This window comes from Neopsephotus bourkii, unplaced genomic scaffold, assembly GCF_033783945.1.
Source record: "Neopsephotus bourkii isolate Nb327-2 ecotype Australia unplaced genomic scaffold, CSIRO-AGI_Nbou_v1 NB_1468, whole genome shotgun sequence".
Taxonomy (NCBI): domain Eukaryota; kingdom Metazoa; phylum Chordata; class Aves; order Psittaciformes; family Psittacidae; genus Neopsephotus; species Neopsephotus bourkii.
The window spans coordinates 638,645-661,366 of record NW_026901945.1 but is presented as its reverse complement, the minus strand read 5'-3'; the positions used below and the strand labels follow the sequence as shown (position 1 = coordinate 661,366).

Below are 22,722 nucleotides of genomic sequence, written 5' to 3'. Positions count from 1 at the left end.
TGTCACCCACACATAGCACCAGCACTATGGGGTGCCTGTTGCCAGCCCAACTGTGCTCCCAAGGAGCTGCCGGCAGCTCCACCACAGGGTACCAAGAGTGCTGGAGAGGATCCTGCACAACATAGTCAGTTCAGCAGCACCCACCCAGCCTGCCCATGGTGAGGAAACCAGGGTGAAGCCCAAACCCTTCTCTTGGCAACCCTCACAACAAACAACCCCTCTGAGCGGCACCGGGTGCTGTTCTGCTGCAGGGGTGTATCAGCCACAGTGGATCTGGGGCTCTACCGTGTCGATACTGCACCTCTCAGCCACATTCCTGCGCTGGGGCGATGGAAAGGGACAACGTGTGGTCCCCCAGCCCAGCACTGAGCATCACCATGACCCAGTGGAGGCAGCAGCGAGGGGTGGACTGGGACTGGCCTGTTAAAAACCTCCTTCCCACAGTGCTGGCGAGGCTTTTGTGATGCCCTGAGGCAGAACGGGACCATGGCGGAATAAACACGCGTCAGAGCAGAGCGTGAGGGCAAACCGCCTGCACCAGTGACTCAGAGGGGAAATAGATCCTGGTGACATGGCGGTGGCTGCCACCACCCATGTGCATGGCAGGGACCGTCCCCACGGCTCCTGCTGCCCTCACCCCCGTGCTGTGGGCTGAGTCTCCCCGGGGGGTGGCGTGCCAGCCCCCATGGCACACCTGAGCATCATGGGCAGATCTCGGAGCATCCCCACCACCCCATGTCCCACCATCCTGCTCTCACCCCCATGTTCTGGCTGCTCAATAGGACCGGGGTTTCTGTCTGGGAGGCAGATTAGAGGCCGCATTATGCAGCGTGGGGAGAGAGACAGTGGAAAGTGTCCGCAAGCGTGACCTGCCCTGCACCTGGCTCCTGCCCTCGCTCTCACCTCCTGACTGTGTGGGATCAGTGCGTGCTCAGCAGATCCCTGATGCAGCACTAAGCCCCAGGCTGGCAGGTGAGGTGACCAATACCTTCCTGATCAGCATGCCAGGAGCCAAGGGGTGAGGGAAGACACTAAAACCGTCTCATTTCCTGCTCAGGCGGTTGCAACAGAGCGATGCGTGGCCCTGCTCCACACAGACATCACAGGGAAGGAAGGGATGAGCAGAGCACCACGTTCCTCCTCTCTCTGAGCTCCTCCCAGTCATCTCAGTGCTCAAGGGGAAGCTTTTAGAGGGGGGAACCTGGAGAGAGCATCCCTCAGAACCACCCCCCTCAGCTGCCCCTGGGTCCGTCTCATGCCTGGGCATTCTCAGCATCTCCTGCCTGCCCCAGAGCCACCCAACTGCAGGGGCACCCAGGATCCAGCCAGGCAAGGGGCTGCAGACCCCCCTCCCCTGGGGACTTGCTCCTGGGGCTGCTTTGAGGGGCAGTAACCAGAGGAAGCATCACCAGGGCACATCCATCAGGAACTGGGACCCTTGGAGCAGCATCACCCACCACAGCCTTTCCCAGCACTCTGGGAACAAACCCACAGCCCGGCTCTGCATGAGGGAGCCCTGTTTGCCTCTTGTTTCTGTAGGTGAACCAAGAAATACTCCCTGTAATGCATCTTTAGGGTAAAGTAGGTGGCTTTTGAGCATCAGCGGGAGCAGAGCAGGTCCCACAGCACCACAAGCACAGGTCCCCAGGGCCAGCAGAGCAAGAGGAGCAGGCAGTGGCTCATCTGCCCTAGCACATGGAGGTAAAAGGGATGGACTGCCCTCCTCTTGCACCTCCACACAGTCCAGGAGCCAAAGCCATGTGATGGGACATCTGAGGAGCTGTCAAGGCTACTTGTCCACCTTACAGCTCCTGATGAGCCTCCAGTGCAAGGCTCCAGCCCTCCCCTCCTGCCCTGCATCCGGGTCCAGGCTGGCTGGGTCCATCCCCATTACAGCAGCCAAGCTTCCTGAGAGCTCCTGGGGCTGCTCCAGGGAAGCACAGGCTCGGGTTTACCCACAGCAAAAGACTGGACACACACAGAAACAAGCAGACGCTTCCAAACCCTTCATACAAACACATCCCCTGTACAGCCACAGCCTTTTTACACTATTTACAGCAGCAGCCGGGGCACGGGCAAGGGCCGGGCTTGAGGCTACTTGTGCAAAGCAAAGGGCCAGCACTGGCTGTTAGTGCCTGTGAGACATCCACCACGGGAAAAGGCTTCTCTGACCCGGGAGGGAACACCAAATTCTTGCTGACGCATTGCACGCTCATCTTCCTCAGAACCAGCCAGGGTTCTCCTCTGGCTTAAACAGTGGCACAGACCCCCCTGACCCCCCAGGTCACAAGAGATGGGCAAAGCCTGCAGTGCTGCATCCAGCTTTGGGGGAACAGTAAGAGAGCGATGTGGAGCCGCTGAGCGAGTCCAGAGGAGGCCATGGAGCTGCTGCGAGGGCTGGAGCAGCTCTGCTCTGGAGCCAGGCTGAGAGAGCTGGGCTGGGGCAGCCTGGAGAAGAGAAGGCTCCTGAAGGGGAGACCTTAGAGCAGCTCCAGTGCCTGTAAGGGGCTGCAGGGAACCTGGAGAGGGGCTTGGGACAAGGGCCTGTAGGGACAGGCCAAGGGGAATGGCTTGAACCTGCCCGAGGGGAGACTGAGCTGAGCTCTTAGGGAGGAAGCTCTTCCCTGTGAGGGTGCTGAGGTGCTGGCACAGGGTGCCCAGAGAAGCTGTGGCTGCCCCATCCCTGGCAGTGCTCAAGGCCAGGTTGGACACAGGGGCTCGGAGCAAGCTGCTCCAGTGGAAGGGGTCCCTGCCCGTGGCAGGGGTTGGAGCTGGAGGAGCTTTAAGGTCCCTCCCAACACTCAGTCTGGAATCCTCTGTGATCCTCCACCAAGAGCTCTCCTCATTTCTTCTTTCCAGAATGGAGGCTAAAGGCACGGTAGCTCTCCTCATTTCTTCACTGGCAGAGTCCTGAAGCAGTGGAGCAGGGTCCCCATAGCTGGGGCAGTCTGTGGTGGCTGGCACAGGGGGTCACCCTGCAGGCAGTGGGGCAGTAGGGGCGCAGAAGCAGAGGGTGTATCAGGAATACACGGGGCTCATCTGCTGCAGGTTCTCGTCTCCAAAGTCACCACCGAAACCACATCTCACATCTCTGCATGACAGTGAAGGGGGGAGAACATTGGTGAGATGGCTCTTGGGGGCAGGAGACTGCTGGTGCTCTGCACCCCTCCAGGCAGCACCAGCAGCAGGATTTGAGCAGAGACCTGCTGGGGAGCTCCTGCTCTCCTAGGAGGGCTCAGCGCCAGCAGCAGCAACACCTCCCACCTGCCACAACCCTATCTTGGGCACTGGGGAAAGGAACAGATTCTGGGAACTGCAACTTGTGGGGCCTGCCTAGAGGGAAATGCTTCATTTGGTTTAAACACAATTCCCTGCTCGGGCTGTCATCCAGGGACCCTCTGGGGAGGGAGCATCGCCTCTGCCTCACCTTCGCCAGCAAGGAAGCTACCGGGGACCAGACCCCCATGGCAGGGCAGAGCTGCTGGGGATGCCAGTGCAGCATCACCACCTGCCCCAGCAGAAGACCAGGGCCTGGCTATGGGCTGGGATTCCCCCTCTACCACCACAGACACCCTCGGGAGCAGTTCCTGCTCCGCACATACATAAGTTTCACTTCCACAGGCACATGTCAAGTGGTGCTTATCGAGTCCAAATCCTCCCTTTTCCTCCCTCCAGATGGGATATTTCCACAGAGCTGACTTTTTGCAGGCTGGGGAATGCCACAAGGGGAAAGCAGTTTTCCATCTGTTCACCGTCCCCCATAACAAAGAGAGCCCTCCATGCAGCAGTCAGAGAGATGCTGCAGGCAGGCCAGAGCCACAGGGCCTGCAAACCTCCCGAAGGTGCCAACAGCTCTGCAGATTGTGCTGTTTGGCACCTTTCTGCAGTGGAATTCCTGCCCCAGCTGAAAGCACTTGGAGAGGGATGGGGGGACATCCAGGTAAGCCCCCAACAAAAGAAAGGACAGAAGGATCCCACCTGCAGCCAGACCCAGGCTCTAACCCTGCAGCCAGAGCCTCGCTGGCAGCAGTGCTGGGCTAGGCTCTGCCATGCTGGAGGTGATGAAGAAGCCCCACCCCAGTGTCCTCCCAGCTGGCTCAGGGAACAGCAGGATCAGAGCTGTGTTTGTACCTTCCAGCACTTTATCCAGGTCTGCAATGAACTCCTCCAGCTCCTGCGTGTCACCAAGCTTTGCTGGTGGAGAGAAACAGAGTCAGGTCTCTCCCGTTCCCCAACATGAGAAAGATCCCTGCCCTGTGCTTCCAAGCACAACTGCTGCAGCTGCCTGCTGTGCCTGTGCCAGTCAAGAGCAGTCTGAGGGCAGTGGGAGGGGGTTTGGGAGCTCCATCCACAACAGGGACCTGAACTGCACAGTTCAGTACTAGCCCAGCCACACACCCCCAGGCAGCTCCAGCATCACCCGTTCTGTGACAGGATGCTCCTGTGTGCACACACCTCAGAGCTGAGAATGCTGTTGAAGGCAGCATGGGCAGGAGAACCCCAGGACTAACTCTGCCTGGAGACATAGCATTTCCTGCCCCAAAGCATACCCAGCAGGGCTCCACCAGCACCCCTCCTGGGGCCAGCCCATGGCTGTGGAGCTGAGACAAATGTGAGGGGGAATACCCAGCAAACAGCCCTTCCTTTGGACAGCCTGCTCAGCCTCACCTTTGGAGGGGTAAGCACTGGCCGGGGTGTTAAGGTCCTCCTCACTGCAGTTGAGGCTGCTTCCTGGGGACGTGCTGGTACCTGCAGTTGTGAAGTGTCAGTCACCATCCATGGCCACAGGCACCTTAGAATAAAGCTTCAGGGGCAGGGACTGGTCAAGTGCATGGCACCTGGCCCTGGTCCACCCTCACTCTTGGACCATCTGCTCTTCCCCTGCTATGAGGAATACTTGGGAAAAGGGAACTGAACTGCTCTGCCAGGTCCAACAGCACCAGAGGTTGCCTGAGCAGCCACGGGGACTCCTCAGGGTTATTATAATGAAGCAGCTTCCTCTGAGTTTCGGGTTATCTCAACCCTTGTGCCATTCTGCAGCAGCCAATGCAGCAAATGTTGGCAGCCCCTGGGTCAGGAAACCATGCCCACGATGGGCTGGGTGAGCAACTCAGAGGCAGGACCAGCAGGAAGCTTGGTAGTTTGCCATGGAGGTTTGCCCCAGAGCTCCCAAAGCTGCCCCATCCAGAGGGACACCATCCCCTCCAGGACTCCTCATTACCCAGCCGCGACTCACTCTGCAGCTCATCGATGCCGCTGTCGTACACCCTGGTCCCTGCTTTCCTCTTCAGCTCCTCCAGATGCTGCTCGTACTGACGCGTGGGGCCCCTGTCAAAGTCCTCCATCACCTCATCAAACTCCCGCAGCAGGTCACGGAGCTCGTCGGCCATCGCTGGGGACCAGAGGTCAGTCTGAGGCAGCACCAGCACACGGCGGCCCGGGGATGCTGAGCTCGGCTGCCCCGGTACCGGCGGGATCCCGCGGGGAAGACCCGATGGGGGCCCCGCTCGCACGTGGCGGGGAACAGGACACGGCCAGAAGCCGCAGCCGGAGCCCCGCGCTCCATCCGCTCCCGGGATGGGGGGTGGGGGGATGGAACGGGACGACGGCGCAGCACTCACCGTCGGGCGCGCTCCGGTCCGGGCGGCGGCAGCGCGAGTTCCGCCGGTCGAGGCCGTTTTAGTCCCGGGGCCGCCCCGGGTGCTGGGCGGAGCGTCCCGGAGCCCCCTCCCTGCGCACCGCAGCGTTGCCACCTATCCCCTTCCAGCGTGGGTCCGGGTGCGGCGTCTCCCCTGTCCTCCACGGCAGGACCAGGGATGACATATCCCCCCCCCCCCCCCGCCCCGAACTCACCTCGTCCCCACCTCCGAGGGTCCCGGGTGTCACACGGGGCCTGAGGACCTTGGTCCCGAGGAGCTGGGCGGCCTAAACCCAGCTACAGGGGTCCTCCCGAGGCGGGCAGCTGCCGGCAGCCTCCCTCTGTCCCAGCCCTGCCTCCGCCCATTCCTTGCCTCCATCCCACCCCCGCTCCCTCCTTAGTGCTGCTGGTCCCCCGCACGGTGGGATCCTGGGCCAGGCTGGCTTCTCCCTCAGCTGGAAATGTCCTTGAGATCTTTACGATTCCTGCCAGGTGCCCTTTTCCTTCCCTGCATCATCAGCCACCAGGATGTGAAGTCCTGTAGGATGTTTCCCCCTTGTCTTTGCTCTCCTTTAACCAAGCTCCACAGAACACACCATGTGTTCAAGGCCAGGCTGGACGGGGCTTGGAGCAAGATGCTCTAGTGGAAGGTGACCCTGCCCATGCTACAGGGCTGGAACTGGTTGACCTTTAAGGTCCCTTCAACCCAAACCAGGCTGGGACTGTATGAAATACTGATGCACACCCAGCAGTGCCAGCCCAGGATGCTTTTGAAGGAGAAAAAAGCCTGTATCCTTCTCAGGAAGTCATTCCTGGGTTCTGCCGTCACTTCTCAGTGCTGGGCTGCCCTCACGTGGAGCTCATAGCAGTATCCCCATTGGTAGCCAGGGCAGTTTCTAAGCCTTGTGATGTGTACAAAGATCCCACGGGGATTGTTGTATTCCCTATAGTAAGAATGACCACGTGCTTCCCCACAAGCCCTCTTTTGCCCATCACCTCTCATCTTCTCCATGTGAATGCATGAAAAAGGGAGTCTCTGCCACCTTCTAAGTACTGGAACATGGGGATAAGGTGCACCCTGAGCCTGCTTTTCCCCATCCTATGCAGGGAAGGCTGCCCACACCACCTGCTTTTTTCTTGGGTTCCAAATTCTTGGTGGACCTTGGTAACAGCTCAGAGAGATCCACCACGGAGGGCACAACTCATCCTCCTCAGCACATGACTGGTAACGGCCTGAGGCTGCCAGGACTGCCAGGAGGTGTCACTGCACCGCATGGGAACGGCACCACCACCGCTGGCAGTGGGCCGAGGAGCAGGCACCCTGACACGCCAGAGGCTGCCTGGGAGGAATGTGGATGGTCCCCAGAGGTGCAGCTCTTGCAGGTGGTGTAATCCTGTAGTATGTCTGTACAGGGCAGTGTGGACATGGTGCTGTTACACAGCTGGTGCTCGAGTGTGCTGGTGACCTCAAAACCTTCAGCAGGCTCATGGTACCCCGAGTTTATCTGCTCCTGCAGACCCAACAGCACCACACAGCTCCAGAGCTTATCACTGCTTGCGAGGCTCTCAGCAGTTATCTCTCAGCACATGCTCCTCTGCTGTTCTCTAGGAGCTGCTTCTCCACCTGCCCCAACTGTACCCACCCACAGGGAAGGGACCTTTGCAAACAACTCACCCCTGAGCAGTGCTGCTGCCGTGCCCCGAGAGAGGGACCACCCATCAGCAGATGCTGCTGAGGCTATGGTGGGACTCATCCTCCTCCTCTCAGGAGAGTAGCACATGAATACTTCCACACCCACCACCAACCTTCTTGATGTTACAAATGTGGCCAAAGCCATCAGGCTTCTCCAGGCATTGATCCTCCTCCCACCACAACCCTCACCATCATCCTACCTGCCTGCCGTCTCTTCAGCTGCATTTCTTTGGAGGCAAGATCTCAACTGTGAACATGACACTTTCCAACCCAAACCACTCCATGACTCTGTGATTCTGCCAGATCAGCTACAAACGTACATTTGCACATAACCAGCCATGAATTCCAATGCCTGAGAAGTAGGAACAAACCAAACCAGCCATTTCACAGCCAAAGGTCATGAAATGACACCATAATGTGTAAAATACATCAGAAGGTCTAACCTACTGAATATGAATTCAAGCAAAATTGAAGTTTGTAGTCCTCAGAGTATACAGTGCTCTCTTGCTACGCCAGCCATGCATTTTGGGATTGATACAGTGTTTTACAGTCTCTAACATTAGCAATTTTAAACAGGGCTAAAACAAAGAAGAAAGCTGTAATTCATTCTGAACAGAGCAGGCTGGGGTATCTTTGCACCAGGGTTGCTGTTCCTGTAGCTCTATGGGAATTCCTCCAGCTCCAGGAGAGCTTTGTCTCCACACAACAGCACAGGTAAGTGATATCCCAAACCCCCACCTGCATTTTCCATCCTCACTGCCCTGCTAACATTCCCCATTCACTCAGTGTCAGGACAGCATCCTCCCTGTCTTCACAGCGGGGCTCAGCCCCAAGCTATTGCTCCCCCATCTCTATAAGTCACTAGCCTGACCAGTGCCTGGAACTACCCCAGATAGGATCAGTTTTGGACCTCTATGTCACATCCCCCAGTCTGTCGGACACCAGCCTGCTGCTCTCCAGCCTGCATGCCATTGGGTTGTCCACTGGTGGCAGAGGGGCTCCAGCAGGCATTCATGCTCCTGTCACAGCCCCACTCCTCTGACGTGCGGAAGGGTTGCCCAGCTGCTCAGTCCTGTCCGCAGTGCAGAGGGGCTGGCCCAGCACCGCTAGATGCCAACATCCAGGTTTAGGAATGAGGTGCTGCTGTACAGCTCCGATGAGAGTGAGCTGTTCTCCAGGGTGCAGGTCCACCCTGGCAGCAGGGATGGAGCATGCTCCTCTCTTGAATCCTCACTCTCTGTGCTCCTAAAAGTGAAGAGAGAGATGTGCTATTTGCAGACTGCTTCCATTGCCAGTTTCACACCCACACAGCCTCTAGCAGTGACCCCAAAGATTTGCCATCTCCTCGGACAGTCCCAAAAGGGATGTGAGGATAGACAAGCAGCAGGAACATAAGGTAACCTTACAACTCTTAAGGTCTGTGCTCTGGGAAACCACTTTGTACAGGACAGCCCATGTCAGCTGAAGGAGTCACCATTCCTACAAGGAGACTCAAGACTGCTAAGCTGCCCTGCTTTACACCGAAGGGGAGCAAAACACCTCCTCTATTACAGACCATGATCATGGGCTCAGATCATGGGACATGAGACCCTTTTACTTTACCTTCTTTACTCACAGGGAAGGGCATGAGCTCAAAGTATGAGCCTCTCTGGGACTTCCCTATCTCACAGCCAAAAAGCAGAGGTACAGACCTAGCTGGCAGTCACACACAGACCCATGCTCACAAGACAGGCAGAAAGTGTATAGAAGTGCAGACAGCACCAAGGGTGAGGAAAACCTGGAGAAGGCAGCTGATGGAGCCAATAATGGAGCAAACATCAGTGCGTGGTCCTGAGAGGCTGGAGCAGTGGAGGCCCACGAAGATGTGTGCAGTGGGGGAGCGCTGGTGCAGAGTAGGTTTGGGTAAAGGAGGGAGCATAGGACAGACTGGGCAGGAAAAAAGGAGAATAAGAAGCTCCAAGGGATGGAAAAGCTGGGATGTGAGGGTGCTGAGGCGCTGGCACAGGGTGCCCAGAGAAGCTGTGGCTGCCCCATCCCTGGCAGTGTTCAAGGCCAGGTTGGACACAGGGGCTTGGAGCAAGCTGCTCCAGTGGAAGGTGTCCCTGCCCGTGGCAGGGCTTGGAGCTGGAGGAGATCTAAGGCCCCTCCAGCCCAAGGCAGGCTGTGGTTCTGTGGTTCTGTGTCAGCGGCGGGTGCCAGCACAGCAGGGTTTGTGCCCCTGCAGCTGGGCAGGGACTCACGGCGCAGCACGGAGTCTCCGGCGCAGCAGGTACTCGATGATGTCGGGGTCTGTCTGGAAGAGCCTCCTGAGGATGTGTTGCTGCATTTCAGGGGACACCTGGCCGGGACACACGGACATGCTCACGGCACCTCCTCCTCTGCGGGGCAGTGAGGGCAGCGAGGGGATGCCAGGTCCATCCCTGCCCACAGACACCCCGTGCTGGGGTGACTTCCCACACACCACCCAGGCCTGAGCTTTCCCCACACCAGTCCTGCTCCTTTGGCTCCCTGCAGACCTGACCATTGCTACAAAGCTTTTCTGGGAGCTGAAACGTCATGGTCACACAGACCTGCAGGGAGTGGACATTTCTGGTACTTCTTGGGCGTTTCCCGGGTCCTTTCCTAAAACCAGGGCCAGGAGGAATGCTCCATGTATGCTCCTGCTAAGCCAGGCGGCTGTGATGGGGCTTCCAGAGAGCTGCACAGCCCCCATGGGGCTGTCCCCAAGGAGAGCAGCCACTTCAGCTACATGACTACCTGGTGCCCACCTGCACTGCATCCCATGGGGACAGCTTCCCTCTTCCTGGGTCTCCCATTTCTTCCTCTTATTTCCCCCCTTCATTGGGACTTGGAGGGGGGGGGGGGGAGCGGGTATCAGTTCAGAGGAGCTGCTCCTGCACTTGCTGTTTCCCAGTTGTTCCCTGCCCCAAATGAGCTTGGTCAGATGTCACTGGGGTGGAAAGTGACAGAGAGGAGGGATCTGTTCATGGCATGACCCTCAGCTCTGCCTTTACAATGCAGTAACAAGCCATCCCAAATTAATATTTACAGCTGCCATGAGGAATGAATCCTGTTTTCACAAGCCAACTGGAGCAGGGCAGTGAATCTATCCTTCCTTCTGCTGCTATTAGAATTGTTCAGAGGGGAGGGACAGGTCTAGAGAAACTGCCCTGAGCAAGCCACACGTACCATGAACAGGGTCTGGTGATGCTCAATCAGCCTCTGCAGTACCAGTATGATGGCAGCGCTGTCCTCATAGTTCACAGCAGCAGCGTCTTTCTCTCCAGGCCTCTCTTTCTGCAGGACGTTGGGACCAAAGATCGTGGCCAAGTTTGAAACTGTCATTTTATTCCCAGGAATCTGGCAGGCAGCCATGAAAGGAAATCACACATTAGAGATGCACCAGCGGGAGATGTCCCGGGATAGCCTCACCCCCCTGCTCAGGAACATGAGCTGCTGCGTGAGGCTAGGGTGTTAATACGGGTCCAGTTTTGGTCCTCCCTAAACTTGTGGCAGAGCCAGCCTGAAGGGACACGCACATCCCCTCCTTGCATCAGAGCCTCCATCCTCACCTCCCTCACTTCCACAACCGCCACCGAAAGGCAACACCCACGGTTCGTGTTATCACCTTATTATCATCTATGGGACAAAACCAGCGCCTCTGAGTCACAGCCTTAGGGCTCGCATCGGCAGAGCTACAACCTCCACACGCAACCTGGCGCCCCCAGCCCCGCCCCGCCCCGTCCCGCTCCCGCGCCGCGCCCCCCCCCCGCAGCCTCACCTCGCGTCCGTCGGGGCGGCGGGAGCCCTGGGCGTGCCGCGCCACCCGGGCCAGGAAGCGCAGGAGCCGCCGCAAGGTGTCGCTGTGGCACGGCGGCAGCAGGAACAGCAGCAGCTGCAGCGCCCCCAGCTGGGCCGTGCCCGCCATGGCTGCGCACAGAGCGGAGCCCGTCAGTGCCGCCCTGCAGGGACACGCGGGTGCCGCCGCCTGCCTCCCACCCGGGCAGGGATGGGTCCCGCCGCAAGCGCTGCGGTTGGTACTGCACAGCCCCGCAGCCGCTGACTGCCCCAGGGCAGAGGGGTGCGTGTAACCCCGCTGTCAGCAAACAACGCCAAAGCACGGAGTGCAGCATCCGCCCGTGCCCGAGCCAGCAGCACATCGCTAACCCAGCGGCTCTCAAGTGGTTTTGGTAAAGGAGGGTAAGGAAGGATGTGGGAGCCAAACAGAAACTGGGCAAGGAGATGGAACAAAAACCCTCTACAGGCCAGAAAACCTTAACAAGAGATCAGGCTCATTCCATAATGCAAATTCCATGTTTAGGACCCCAAGCAAAAGACATCAAAGGAAAGCCGTCACAGCCACTTCCAGCCAGGATGCAGTACTGTTCTGCTTTTCATCCCCATCTTCCTGACCTCCCTAAGGATATCCCATGCTGAGATATGCCCAGTCTCATGTCATACTTATCCTGAAGAACCTCCATGCTGTGTGCCCACAACCAGCAGACACGTGCGCAGTCCCATGCCTTTGCTCTGGGGTGATTTCAGCAAGAATAAGGTCAGTTGACACTCCTGCTTCACAGTGCAGGTGTGCTCTGTGCTCAGAAAACAGCTCGAGGGCAGAAGATTGCTTTGTACCTTCCACTCCATCCCTGCACACCCTTGTTCCCACCATCATGTGCCCTGCCTTGCCCCTGCCATGGCACAGCCTGGTGACAAGCTCACCAGTGTGTAGCTGCTCATTTCTGATGTGGAAGCAGGGATTCAAGGATTTGGAGACCCAAACCTGAGCAGAGAAGGATGGCAAAAGGAGAACAAAGAGGTGGTGAAGGAGACCAAGGAAGAGCAATTCTGGAAACTGTGGAGACTGCCCAGAAACGCAGTCACCCAGAATCTGGAGGCCAAGGATTTGTCAAGACACCTTTCCGCAATACAAACTGAGTTGTGCTGGGAGCTGGCAGTGGGCCAGGGAATTGCTCAGGAAGAAACTTCCCTTTTTCCCCCCTTACAAAAGCAGCAGTGGAGGACGGGCTGGGCAGAGGCTCTGCACTGTGAGTACTCACAGGCTGTGCTGAGGAAGGCTGAGTAGAGCTCTCTGGGAATCAGGGGATCCGGCATGTCCCGAAGAAACTCTTTGAGCAGAGCAGCCACATCGTGAACACTGTGATGCTCATCCAGGAACACGTCCAGTCCTCGGTCAAACTCCTCCCTCAGCTTAAAGATGGGAGAAATGAGAATAAAGCGAAGTCAGTTCTTCCTCCTTATATAAGCCATGCTGTCAGGATCTGTTCCTGTTCAGAGCTACTGCAGTGTCAAGGGATGTAGGGACAGGCCAAGGGGAATGGCTTGAACCTGCCCGAGGGGAGACTGAGCTGAGCTCTTAGGCAGAAGCTCTTCCCTGTGAGGGTGCTGAGGCGCTGGCACAGGGTGCCCAGAGAAGCTGTGGCTGCCCCGTCCCTGGCAGTGCTCAAGGCCAGGTTGGACACAGGGGCTTGGAGCAAGCTGCTCCAGTGGGAGGTGTCCCTGTCTGTGGCAGGGGTTGGAGCTGGACGAGCTTTAATCTGCCTCTCCCATTCTGGGATTCATTCCCCACCCGCACAAGCATCCATCCCTTGGATGCTGCACAGCCATGGAGAGTGCCGTAAATGTCTCTTTACCTGCTGAACTCTTTTCTTAGAGCTCCCGACTCGGAAGATGCCCACAGTGTGGAGACCTGGGAGACAGAGAAGTGAGTGCTCTGCATCCCCAGTGCCCTCCACTACCCTGAGCAGTCCTGGGAGCACCTCAGCATCATGATGTGGTTCTCCTGCGCTGTCCATGAGGGGTTGCATCCATCCCACTCCCAGCAGAGGGGGTAAGAAGAAGGGATTTGGAGACATAAGATTTTCTGGGGTTGTCTGTGGGTCAGGAAGGAGGCCTCATCTCTATTCACTGTGAGCTACTGGATTTGCAGGGGGAGTTAAAGCCAGAGTACCTGGATCTTAACACCAAGAGATGTGTCACTGATACACCTTCTCAGCCCAGATGCTACACCATCCAAAGGACTCTTCCCAGGTTTTGGGAGCATTCTCTGCCCCAGGAACCAACTCCCTCCTCCCATCCTGGGGAACAGCCAGGGCAGGAATCCCCAGCCCCCCATGCAGAATGGGGTCTTATGAGCCCACTGTGGGACCCAAGTACTTACCGTGCATCTCAGTGTGTTTGCAGCATCTGTCCACGATCCGTGGGACCTGCCAGCTGATGGGGTTGAGGCTCAACATCTTCTTCTTGCCCAGGCTCCTCTGTGGACCCAGCTCATGTGGGTGTGACAACTGCAGAGCCTCCAGCAGCTTGGAGGTGTTGTCACTCAGGTCAGTGATGGAGTCCACAGACATCGCGCCCTGTGATGGAGCAGAGGTGGCTCCATCACTCTGCAGCCTTGGAAGTTTGTGGGAAAGGGAGGCATCACCTCCAAACGGACACGGGTCTGCAGAGCCTCTCGGGGTGTCAAGAGAAGATTGCTTCATGTGCACTGCTGCTAGCGCAAGGTGGTTCTGAACACAGCCTTGCTACTGCAGCAGACCCTATGCCATATGCAGACATGAGGAGAGAGGAAACCTGTATTGGGACAGGCTGAGAGAGCTGGGCTGGGGCAGCCTGGAGAAGAGAAGGCTCCTGAAGGGGAGACCTTAGAGCAGCTCCAGTGCCTAAAGGGGCTGCAGGGAACCTGGAGAGAGGCTTTGGATCTCCTCCTATCCCTATCTCCCTCTGGAGAAGGTTTTGGCTGGCTGGCCATGGCCTTCTGGTGACATTGGCTCCATAAGAGCCAGTGAAGTGTCCCACCCTTCACAGCCCACCTCTGGGGGGAGCTGGGGCACCCCATGTCCCTGAAGGCAGACAAGACCAGCATGCAGCACCACATCCATTAAGACCAGGCCCTGACCGACACTGGCTGCGGAGCTGAGCGCCCCCGGCCCAGCACCACCACCACCCAGTTCACAGCGTACCCTCCGCTGGCGCCAGGACTCGGTGCTGGGCAGAGCAGGGGGAAGCGGCTCCTCAGGGAGGGCCCCACAGGGCACCAGGCTCCTGCCCATCCTCTGGAGCCTCTGGGCCTGGAATGTCCTCACGGTCGCCTCCACCTCCAGGCAGAGCCGGCGGCTGCTCCTCACCGCCTCCTGCAGCTGCCGGTGCGCTCGGTCATTGGCGATGACCTGGGAGAGCGGGATGCCGAAGGTCTGAGGGGAGCAGTCTAGGGCAGAACACGGGAGCAACAGGGAAGTGTCACCAGCAGGAAAGAAGAGTGGGAGTCCAGCACCAGGGCTGTGTGTGCCTGGGGAGCAGAATGGGCCGACAGAGCGAATACCAGGATACTGTGAAGGTGGGAGAGTCGAAAGGACAGCAAGTAAAACCAGTTCCATACAGGATAAGATCTGTAGCATGAACCCAGGATGAGAGCCCTGAATCAGTGCCCTTGTCCCCTCCTGCTCCCTGCTCCTCCTCAAGCTCCCCACGAGCACCCGGAAGAATATCCCCAGGGCACGGTGTGGTGGGAGCAGGCAGGAGCTGAGCAGGAGGGCACAGAGAGGGAGGCAGGGAGGAAGAGGAAGGTGACCCAGGAAAACTGGCCTCCATCCACAGGCTTGCTGCAACCTGTGCCCAGTTTTCCGGAGCTTTTCTTCCTTCAACTGGTTACAGCCTCATAGTGTCTGTGGGGTGGAAGCTTTATGAATTACCAGAAGTATTTGATGCAAAAGGTTCTCTACAAGTTCTAACCTCCAGTTCCAATGTAAGAACCTCGGCTACATCTGTCCCAGAACTGTTTCGCTCTTAACAGCATTGTCCCCTAATGACTTTTCCAGAGGACTTTGTGCTGGTGTGAGGAAAACCAGTGAACTGCTCAGAAGCACCCTGCTCTAGTGGAAGGGGTCCCTGTCCATGGCAGGGGTGGAGCTGGAGGAGCTTTAAGGCCCCTTCAACCCAACCCAGTTCAAGATTCCCAACTGGCTGTGCACTTCAGTTCTCCCCAGGTTTGTGGCTAACATCCACAGTAAAACAGACCCTGAAGCAGCGAGACCAGGGGTAAAATGAGTAGACAGAAATAGTGATGTGTGCACAGCTTTACAGCTCATGCACACACATCCCTTACAGATGCTCTTATGATTCTACACGTATCATTACACCCCTTCTGGAGAGCAGCCAACACGGGACATAGCTCCTTGCTGAATGTGGGCATCTCCCATCAAAAATCACCAACTCCACTTGCGAGCAGGGACCAGGCATGGGGCAGAGGGGGGCTGCTGCTCACCCTTCTTCTCCTTTGAGAAGCTCTCCAGCTTCTGGCGGATGGATTTGATGCCTTTAGGTCTGACTGTGAGGAGAAAAGAAAGTAAAGGTTCTGCATCATTAGGCTGGTTTAGTACCATCTCCCCTTACACCCATTTGCCTTCCGCCCTCTCGCCCCCTCACATGGCCACAGGCACCTCCCATGGTGGATGGATGGTGTGGGGCTGCTGTGGCCGTGGCTCAGAGGATGCCTGAAGCACTCCATTGCCATGGCCCAGAGGATGCTGTTTCAGCCACCTGCAGGAAACAGCCTCAGAGATTGGCACCATCCTCCCTGAGTGAAAGGAAGTGCCAGGAGCCTACAGCGAGGGGCCCAGATGGGTGCTCACATGTTGAAGAGCAGCAGGAAAACTTCAGCTGCCCAAAGGCTGCAGCTTAAACCTGTTCTGGCCACCTTTCAATTCTGTATGCACCTTGTACACGACTCGGTATTGATGATGATGTTCTAGCAACCACCTAATGACCCTAGAGGATGCCCTAATTCATCCTCTGAGGCCTGGTCTCCACACTGGAAAAAGGAATCCAGCCCTGGAAAAGCTTTTAGGAATGTCTGACAGAGCACAAGGACAGTTAGACAAAACATCCCACCAGAAACCCATCTGGCCCTGGGGAGGCAAGTGCTGCTTCTCAGCATTCCCATGTTGCACATCCAGGGGCAGCAGCCAGCAGCAGTGAACTGAAAACTTATTCACAGCCTCCTTTAAACCTTTCCAGGGCACATTGCCCTGTTCTGGCTTGTGCTCCTTATTCCTGTGGAATTCTCTTCTAGAAGCAGCCTGTGTAGTTGTTTGGGTTATGGTGTAAGATCTAGAGGCAAGCTATAGCAGTTGGTATGAGCAGCATGTGCATGTCACTACATCAGTCATTCTGCAGCACCATTTGTGTTGTTTCATTCAAATGACCAGACACAGCAGGAAGACAAAGAACAGCCCAGAGCTAAGTGAAGGCTGCCCAAAGTCTGGTTCACACTGGGGGGCACACACTGGGGGACACACACTCATCCTCAAGCACCCTGGAGACACAAGCATTATAAGAGGTGCTTAATGCCTTTTCGTTAAGTGCTAATGCAACTGGGCAATGGCTGTTTGTGAAAGGCAGCAGGAATTTTGTGTGGGCAGATGTTGGGGGCAAGCACACACAGACCATGCAGCCCTAATTCAGGTGCTTCCAAACATGAATTTCCCTTTACAATGCTGGGATAGGAAACTGATGCTCCAGGTGCAATAGTTCCACACCTAATCCTCAGCCTCTCACGCTGACTCGCAGCCAAGGAGAACAATGAGCAGGTAGAAACCTAAAGGCTGTGAAGATGGAGAAAGGGAAGGAGGGATTCCCCGACAGCAACTGCTTCCTTCAGGAACCAGGTGAGCACAAAGAGCAATGTGCAAAACACACACAAGGACGAGGTGAGGACTCTGCAATCCCTGTGCTTATCCCACAGGAAGAAGAGCCCATTGGACAACATGCAGCACACTTAACACAAGGAAGGGAATGCTGGGGGTTTTGCACTGGAGAGGCTGCTGCTGCAGGCTATTGCTGAGAATGGGACCTCACAGCTCAGAATGAGCAGGATGTTTGTGGTCTGAGTCCCCAGGGACTCGAAGGCAGAGTGGTCACTGGTGCTGCAGCTCTGGAGCAACTGAGAGCTCTGGGAATGAGAGAGGAGCATCTCCTGCCCTACTGGGATGGCAAAACACAGCCTGGGGCAGAGGAGGCGTTTCAAGGTGTTCTGTCCACTCTTGAGTAAGGAGTGAGTCTGGGAAGGAGTCAGTTATTCCCCCACTCACTGTCCTTGCCTGGTTAATGTGTAGATGGCAGCTACAGGAACCCAGATCGTGCCTCTGTGTCTATGTAGGCCAGCTCAGAGGAGCTCAGTCCCTCTGGAGCTTCTATATTTATCTGCCCATTAATTTCAGTAGCACGTCTTTAGCCTTGCATAAACCCCATTCCAGCATCAGGACTTTGTGCTGGACGTCAATCCAAGAAGCAAAGCTTATCCCATCTCAGTGGCATTAAGACAGTCCCAGTGGAAGACCTTGCCAAAGCATTCTGCATCTGGTTTGGATTAGGGGATCAGAGGCAGACAACAGGCAAGGTCACATTCTCACACTCCTATGGACACACAAACCCTCCTCAAAAGGCTGATGAGGTCTTTAACGCTCAAACCAAAGCAGGGGAAAAAACATAAAATGGACCAAAATGTGACACAAAAGCCTTTCCATAAACAACATCTCGTTAGGAAGAGCAGGAATGGGGATGAGCAGCACGAATGGCTCAGAGCTCCCCTCCCTCAGCAGTAGCCATGCTCACCCATTCCCTACCTTTAGCCAGGCTCAGATCTCCCAGAAGCAGCTTCTCCTGCAGCTGGTACAGGGCAATCTCTTGCAGACTGGCTCTCTCCAGCTCTGAAAGGCTGTGCAGGGGCACAGGCTGCATGTCCGTGCTTTGCCCTGGCAGCAGAGCAGGGACGAAGGTCTCTGAAAGGCATAGATAAAGACAGAAGAGTGAGGAGCACAGGGCAGAAACTGGAGGAGCTGGAGCAGGACAGGAGGGGCTGCTGGGAGCGCTGGGGACACAGAGACAGCCCTCAGCTGCTGATGGCTTTTGGGTGTGTGGATGCTATACCCGGAGCTCCCACTCCGCAGAGGTGGGGGTAGGGGTTTCCTCTAAAGGGAGCTTCAGGATTTAAGTCATAAAAAACTACTAAAGCCTAAAAATCAGCTCACATCCCCCAGGGCACACTCATTCCCCTTTCCCCACAAGCTCCTCTCTGCCTTTCCCCTCACCTTACATCAGTTTGTTTCTTAGCTTAACATTTGGCACTGAGCCTCATCTCCTGTAAACGAGACCCTTAGAGCAGCAGCCCCAGCACAGAGCTGGGTGCTGCCCCAGCCCTGCACCCCCAGCACAGAGCTGGGTGCTGCCCCAGCCCTGCACCAGCCTGGGCACCCGCGAACCCACCACGGCCCAGAGGGCAAAGAGCAGCAGTGAAGAGGAGCAGGGGCTGCAGTTACAGCGCGGGCACAGGGAGATGCGGTCAGAGCAGAGGCCTCAGAAGGAGCCTTCCTAGGGATGGCTTCAAGGCAAAAATAAATACCTGGAAATCACCCACCGGGAGCCCATGACCATGACTCAATTAAAACTGGGTCTGTGGGTGCCCATGACTGCCTCACACACTGGACTCGGGGTAACTCATCCCCTTAGAACTGGTGTGACCCTGCTTTCACGGCAGCTATGACAGGCAGCAGACGAAGGACCCACCAGTCTTGACCCAGAGTCTGAAGCTCAGGGGGTACGTTACCAAAGGGTTGGGAATCATGATACCCAGTTACATTTCAGGTGGGGCACAGACCATGCAGGTATTTGTGTCCTGCTTAAAAAGGGACTTTTTCATCATTAAACAGCACCAGGGGCTTTCCTTTAGGCTCCCTAAGTTGCTCTGGTCATCCCTCAGCCTTCTCCCTCCCAGGGCAAGCTCACCCAGCAGCCGTGGGTGCCAGGCACAGCTTTTCCTGATTTTAACCCTGTGGACAGACAGAAATCTGTGGAAGAAGCAGCCCTTTAGGGATGGATTTTATTTATTGTCTCAACAGGGCTACATGGAAGAGGTGGGTCTTTAACTGCTCTAGCCAAGATCCTGGGATATAAGCTGCCCTGGGAGAGCTGGGGGCATAGGTAAAACATTGGCTGTGACAGAGAAAAACATCTCCACTCGCCTGCAATAGCTCCTGTTCCTGCCACACCAGGAGTGAGGGAGAGCAGAAGCACCGCTGAGCAGCAGCCTCAAGGCAGGAAGGGAGCAGCTCGGCCATCAGCAGATGATGCAGTTGGACAGATGAACCCCGGCACAGATACAGGGAAGGGAATTACCTTGCTGCAAGTGACCGTCACAGCTCGGGCAGATCCACAGGCACAGCCCAGCCTGAGATGGGATGGTCAGAGTGAAGTCAGGGAGGATGCCGAGTCAGGGAGGATGTGGCTGCCCTGGGGCAAGGAATAGAAACCCCTATTAGGAGAGGGAGCAGAACAGAGAGAAAGCAGGAAGAAGACAGGGCAGATAAGCTGCTGCTTATCTGCCACTACACAAGCATAAACACTCTGAGAATAGCCCTGTGCCGCTACCTTCTGCTGTCTGATGAACTCACACTTCAACTGCTTACCCCAAAACCCTGCCCTTACTGCTTGCCACAGGTGTGACCACCACCAGCCTGGATGGCAGCTCCGTGGCTGCCCTGCCCCGAGGTGGGTGATGCCCCACGGAGCCCGGGTTGGCAGAATTCGCTCCAGCCTGGGCAGGCACTGGAGCTCCAGCAAGGAGCAGAACCAGAGTATGGCAAATCCCCTTCAGCGGGGGCTGCCGGAGGAACTCACGAACTCGAGACCAGGAATGAACTGCCTCTCACTGTGAGTGTTAACATGGCATTAGCTGTGCTAACACGGCATTGGCAGTGGTAACATGGCACTTCCTTCCTGCAATGACTTTCCCTGCTTATTTTTAGGACTAGGGCTTATTCAAGGAAATCTCATGGGAAAAGCTTAGCTCAGCGGCCCCTTCCATTCCGAAGGAGCTGCAGTTGCTCCCCATTTTCAGCAGCAGTAGGATGGAGCAGAGGGATGAGGTTTACCTTCTGTGCAGGAGCAGCGGCACCCTGGGCTCCTTCTCTGCTTCCAGCGATGGGTTTCCAAGCAGCGGTCCCACAGCCTGCAGGGGAATGCTCCCAGTGCCGGCAGAAGAGGAGCCGGGAGGAGCCACTGCAGCTGAGCCAAGGGGAGGAGAGGGGTGATGAGAATGTGGGTTCCTGCCAAAACAGAGCAAGCCCAAAGCAGTGGGGAGAGAGGGAGGGCAGGGGCAAAGGGAAGGGCCAGCACTTCCCACGCCTGACAGTGTCTGCGCCTTGGCAGGGATCGGTGATTGCTCAGCCCATCTCCTCCATCCCGTGTCTTCCCCAGTCTTCCCTGTCAGCAACCAGGGCACCCAGGAAGCATCTGCTGCTCCGGCAGATGAGACCTGGAAGGGAAATTGGCCAAAGAGGGCCAATGGATGGTTCCCACCTTGGCTGCTCCTTCACAGCTGTCACAGTGACCAAGCCCCTGCTGCAGGCAGGCAGGGCCAGGCAGACACCACCCTCCACATCCACCACAGCTCCAAGGACCACAGGGCCCTGCAAAGCTCCAGCACTGACAAGCTCACAGCTAGATGGGCTGTGCATGTGGGCTACAGCCCCCAGAGAGCCCTGCATGTACAACAACCTGCTTCCCTCAATACAAGCATGGGAACCCTGGCGCAGGCTGCTCCAGAGCTCTCATTTTCCCTGTGTACCCATCCTCGTCACCAAGTATGAGCTGGTGTGGCTGTGCTGCACAAGGTGTCAACCCCCAACACTGCCACCTGCAGCAAACTCCAGCTGCTCGGAAGGAAGGGGGGGATCATGGAGCTCCAGTTCGCTGCCTGTTGAGTAGAAGAGGCTGGAGAGGAAGCAGGGAGCGTTCTGCAGCTGTTTGCTGGCCTGAGATTTATGAATCCTTTTGGAGTTTACTACAAGGACAGTGGAGCTCCATGCTGACACAGAAATAAGGATGGAGCACCGCCCTCCCCATGGCCAGCAATGCAAGCTCGGTGAGAAAAAGCAAGCAGCAGGACCAAGATTTGCCTATAAAAACGTTTATTTCTCAAAAATACAAGCTCCCCGCAGTGACACAACCACTGAGCATGTTGCTTTAGATGGGCTTTCACCTGCCTCCCACAGAGCAAGCCTTGGGTGCCACAGCAGGGACAACGAGATGGGTTCCCTTCACCCATTCCCGCTGCCTATACCTGGAGCCCTCACCTGCAGCTCCAGCTCCAGGAGGTGTCTGCTGCTATCCCAGAGCTCTCTCTGGAGACAGAGGAGGTTTGGTACCTGCAGCAGCATCCCATTTGCCTCCTCCCCATCCAGGGTGCCCATCCGCAGCACAGACTTCTCCTGGTGGCCAAGGGCACATGAAACGTCAGGAAAACCCCGTCCCTCCCATGGGCCTGGGTGGAGAAAGCCTGGAGACAGGAAGCAGCAGGACCCAGGCCCCGTTCAGCCTCACTTGCTCTTACAGCATGGAGCCATCACTCCTCAGGTCCCAGCTCCTGCTTCCCCACCAAACAACTGCCTGGTCCACATGAAATGGCAGAACCAGCTCCCACAGGACAGCTCTTGCTGGCCAAGGTGGCCTGATCAAATCCCATGTCCTCCCTGCATCCAACATGCTGGAGGACTGGAACCCAACGAGCCCGTCTGCTGCACTGCTTCCACACTGCAGGGTAAATCCAGCCGCTGCGCCCGGCTCATCCAGCTGATGCCCTCTGGCTGCAGCATCAAGGACAAGCCCTTGCTCCTGTGTGCTCTGCCCACTGGCTCTAACAGTCCTATTTTCTCAAGTTCCCTCCCTGATTTTCCTCGGGAGATCCGTGCTGAACACACAGCGCCCTGTCCTCTGACACCTGAAGGGATGGGGGCAGTGGTGACAGGTTCCAGCACAGCACAGCACAGCAGGCATGTCTCCTCCATGACAACCCCACCAGGTCCCACCTACAACAGGCAGGAGGCTCTGCATGTCAAACCAACAGTAATGAGAACATGGTTGAAGGAGCCACCGAGGTTAAGTCGGCCTATGTCCTGTCGAAACTACTTCCATATGGAGAAAAGATGGGTCACGGTCACGGAACAGTTCTGAGGGGAGCAGAAGGCCCACCATGCACAGCTGACCCATTTCTCAGGGAGCTCTGCTGCCTCCCTGGGGTCTGGGCTAAAGAGGTGAAGAGGAAGCCTCCCACCCTGGCACAGCTCTCACTTATCCACTACTGACTTGTCAGGTAGGCAGGGATGAAGTTCAGCAAGAACTCCAAGGGCAATGAAGAGAGACTTCAGGGCCTTGGGACAACTGGTTAAAGGGATCAGGAACACAAGCAATATTCTCCTCTGTCAGGGAACAGTGAGGGGAGAAATGGGAAGGGCCAGTGTATCAACACCTAGCTCCAAGCCTGGTGTCACCAGCAGAATCTGGGGTCTTTTGGTTATGGGTCAGTCAAACCAGCAGC

At 56.7% G+C, this 22,722-nt stretch overlaps 2 protein-coding genes across 5 annotated transcripts; both read right to left on the bottom strand.

The window, feature by feature from the left end:
- Nucleotides 1-2,903: 2,903 nt before the first annotated feature.
- LOC133220665 (regulator of cell cycle RGCC-like) lies at nucleotides 2,904-5,709 on the bottom strand. The gene is made up of 5 exons (XM_061368927.1): nucleotides 5,622-5,709; nucleotides 5,237-5,392; nucleotides 4,669-4,749; nucleotides 4,132-4,194; nucleotides 2,904-3,091 (listed from the first exon to the last, which is right to left on the bottom strand). The coding sequence occupies exons 2-5, from the start codon at nucleotides 5,388-5,390 to the stop codon at nucleotides 3,084-3,086; spliced, it is 306 nt and encodes a 101-aa protein (XP_061224911.1). The 5' UTR covers nucleotides 5,391-5,392; nucleotides 5,622-5,709; the 3' UTR covers nucleotides 2,904-3,083.
- A 2,038-nt stretch (nucleotides 5,710-7,747) lies between these two features.
- On the bottom strand, nucleotides 7,748-21,472 carry ARHGAP36 (Rho GTPase activating protein 36). 4 transcript variants are annotated; one of them, XM_061368974.1, is made up of 12 exons: nucleotides 20,279-21,472; nucleotides 17,975-18,130; nucleotides 15,616-15,678; nucleotides 14,315-14,559; nucleotides 13,513-13,708; nucleotides 12,986-13,041; nucleotides 12,392-12,542; nucleotides 11,113-11,261; nucleotides 10,521-10,691; nucleotides 9,572-9,669; nucleotides 9,109-9,257; nucleotides 8,437-8,576 (listed from the first exon to the last, which is right to left on the bottom strand). In XM_061368974.1, the coding sequence occupies exons 2-11, from the start codon at nucleotides 18,087-18,089 to the stop codon at nucleotides 9,149-9,151; spliced, it is 1,353 nt and encodes a 450-aa protein (XP_061224958.1). In that variant the 5' UTR covers nucleotides 18,090-18,130; nucleotides 20,279-21,472; the 3' UTR covers nucleotides 8,437-8,576; nucleotides 9,109-9,148. The 4 variants fall into 4 exon arrangements, with proteins under 4 accessions (XP_061224957.1, XP_061224960.1, XP_061224959.1 ...); XM_061368973.1 differs by lacking the exon at nucleotides 9,109-9,257 and having other exon boundaries at nucleotides 7,748-8,576; XM_061368976.1 differs by lacking the exon at nucleotides 9,109-9,257 and having other exon boundaries at nucleotides 7,748-8,576; nucleotides 13,513-13,558.
- Nucleotides 21,473-22,722: the final 1,250 nt, after the last annotated feature.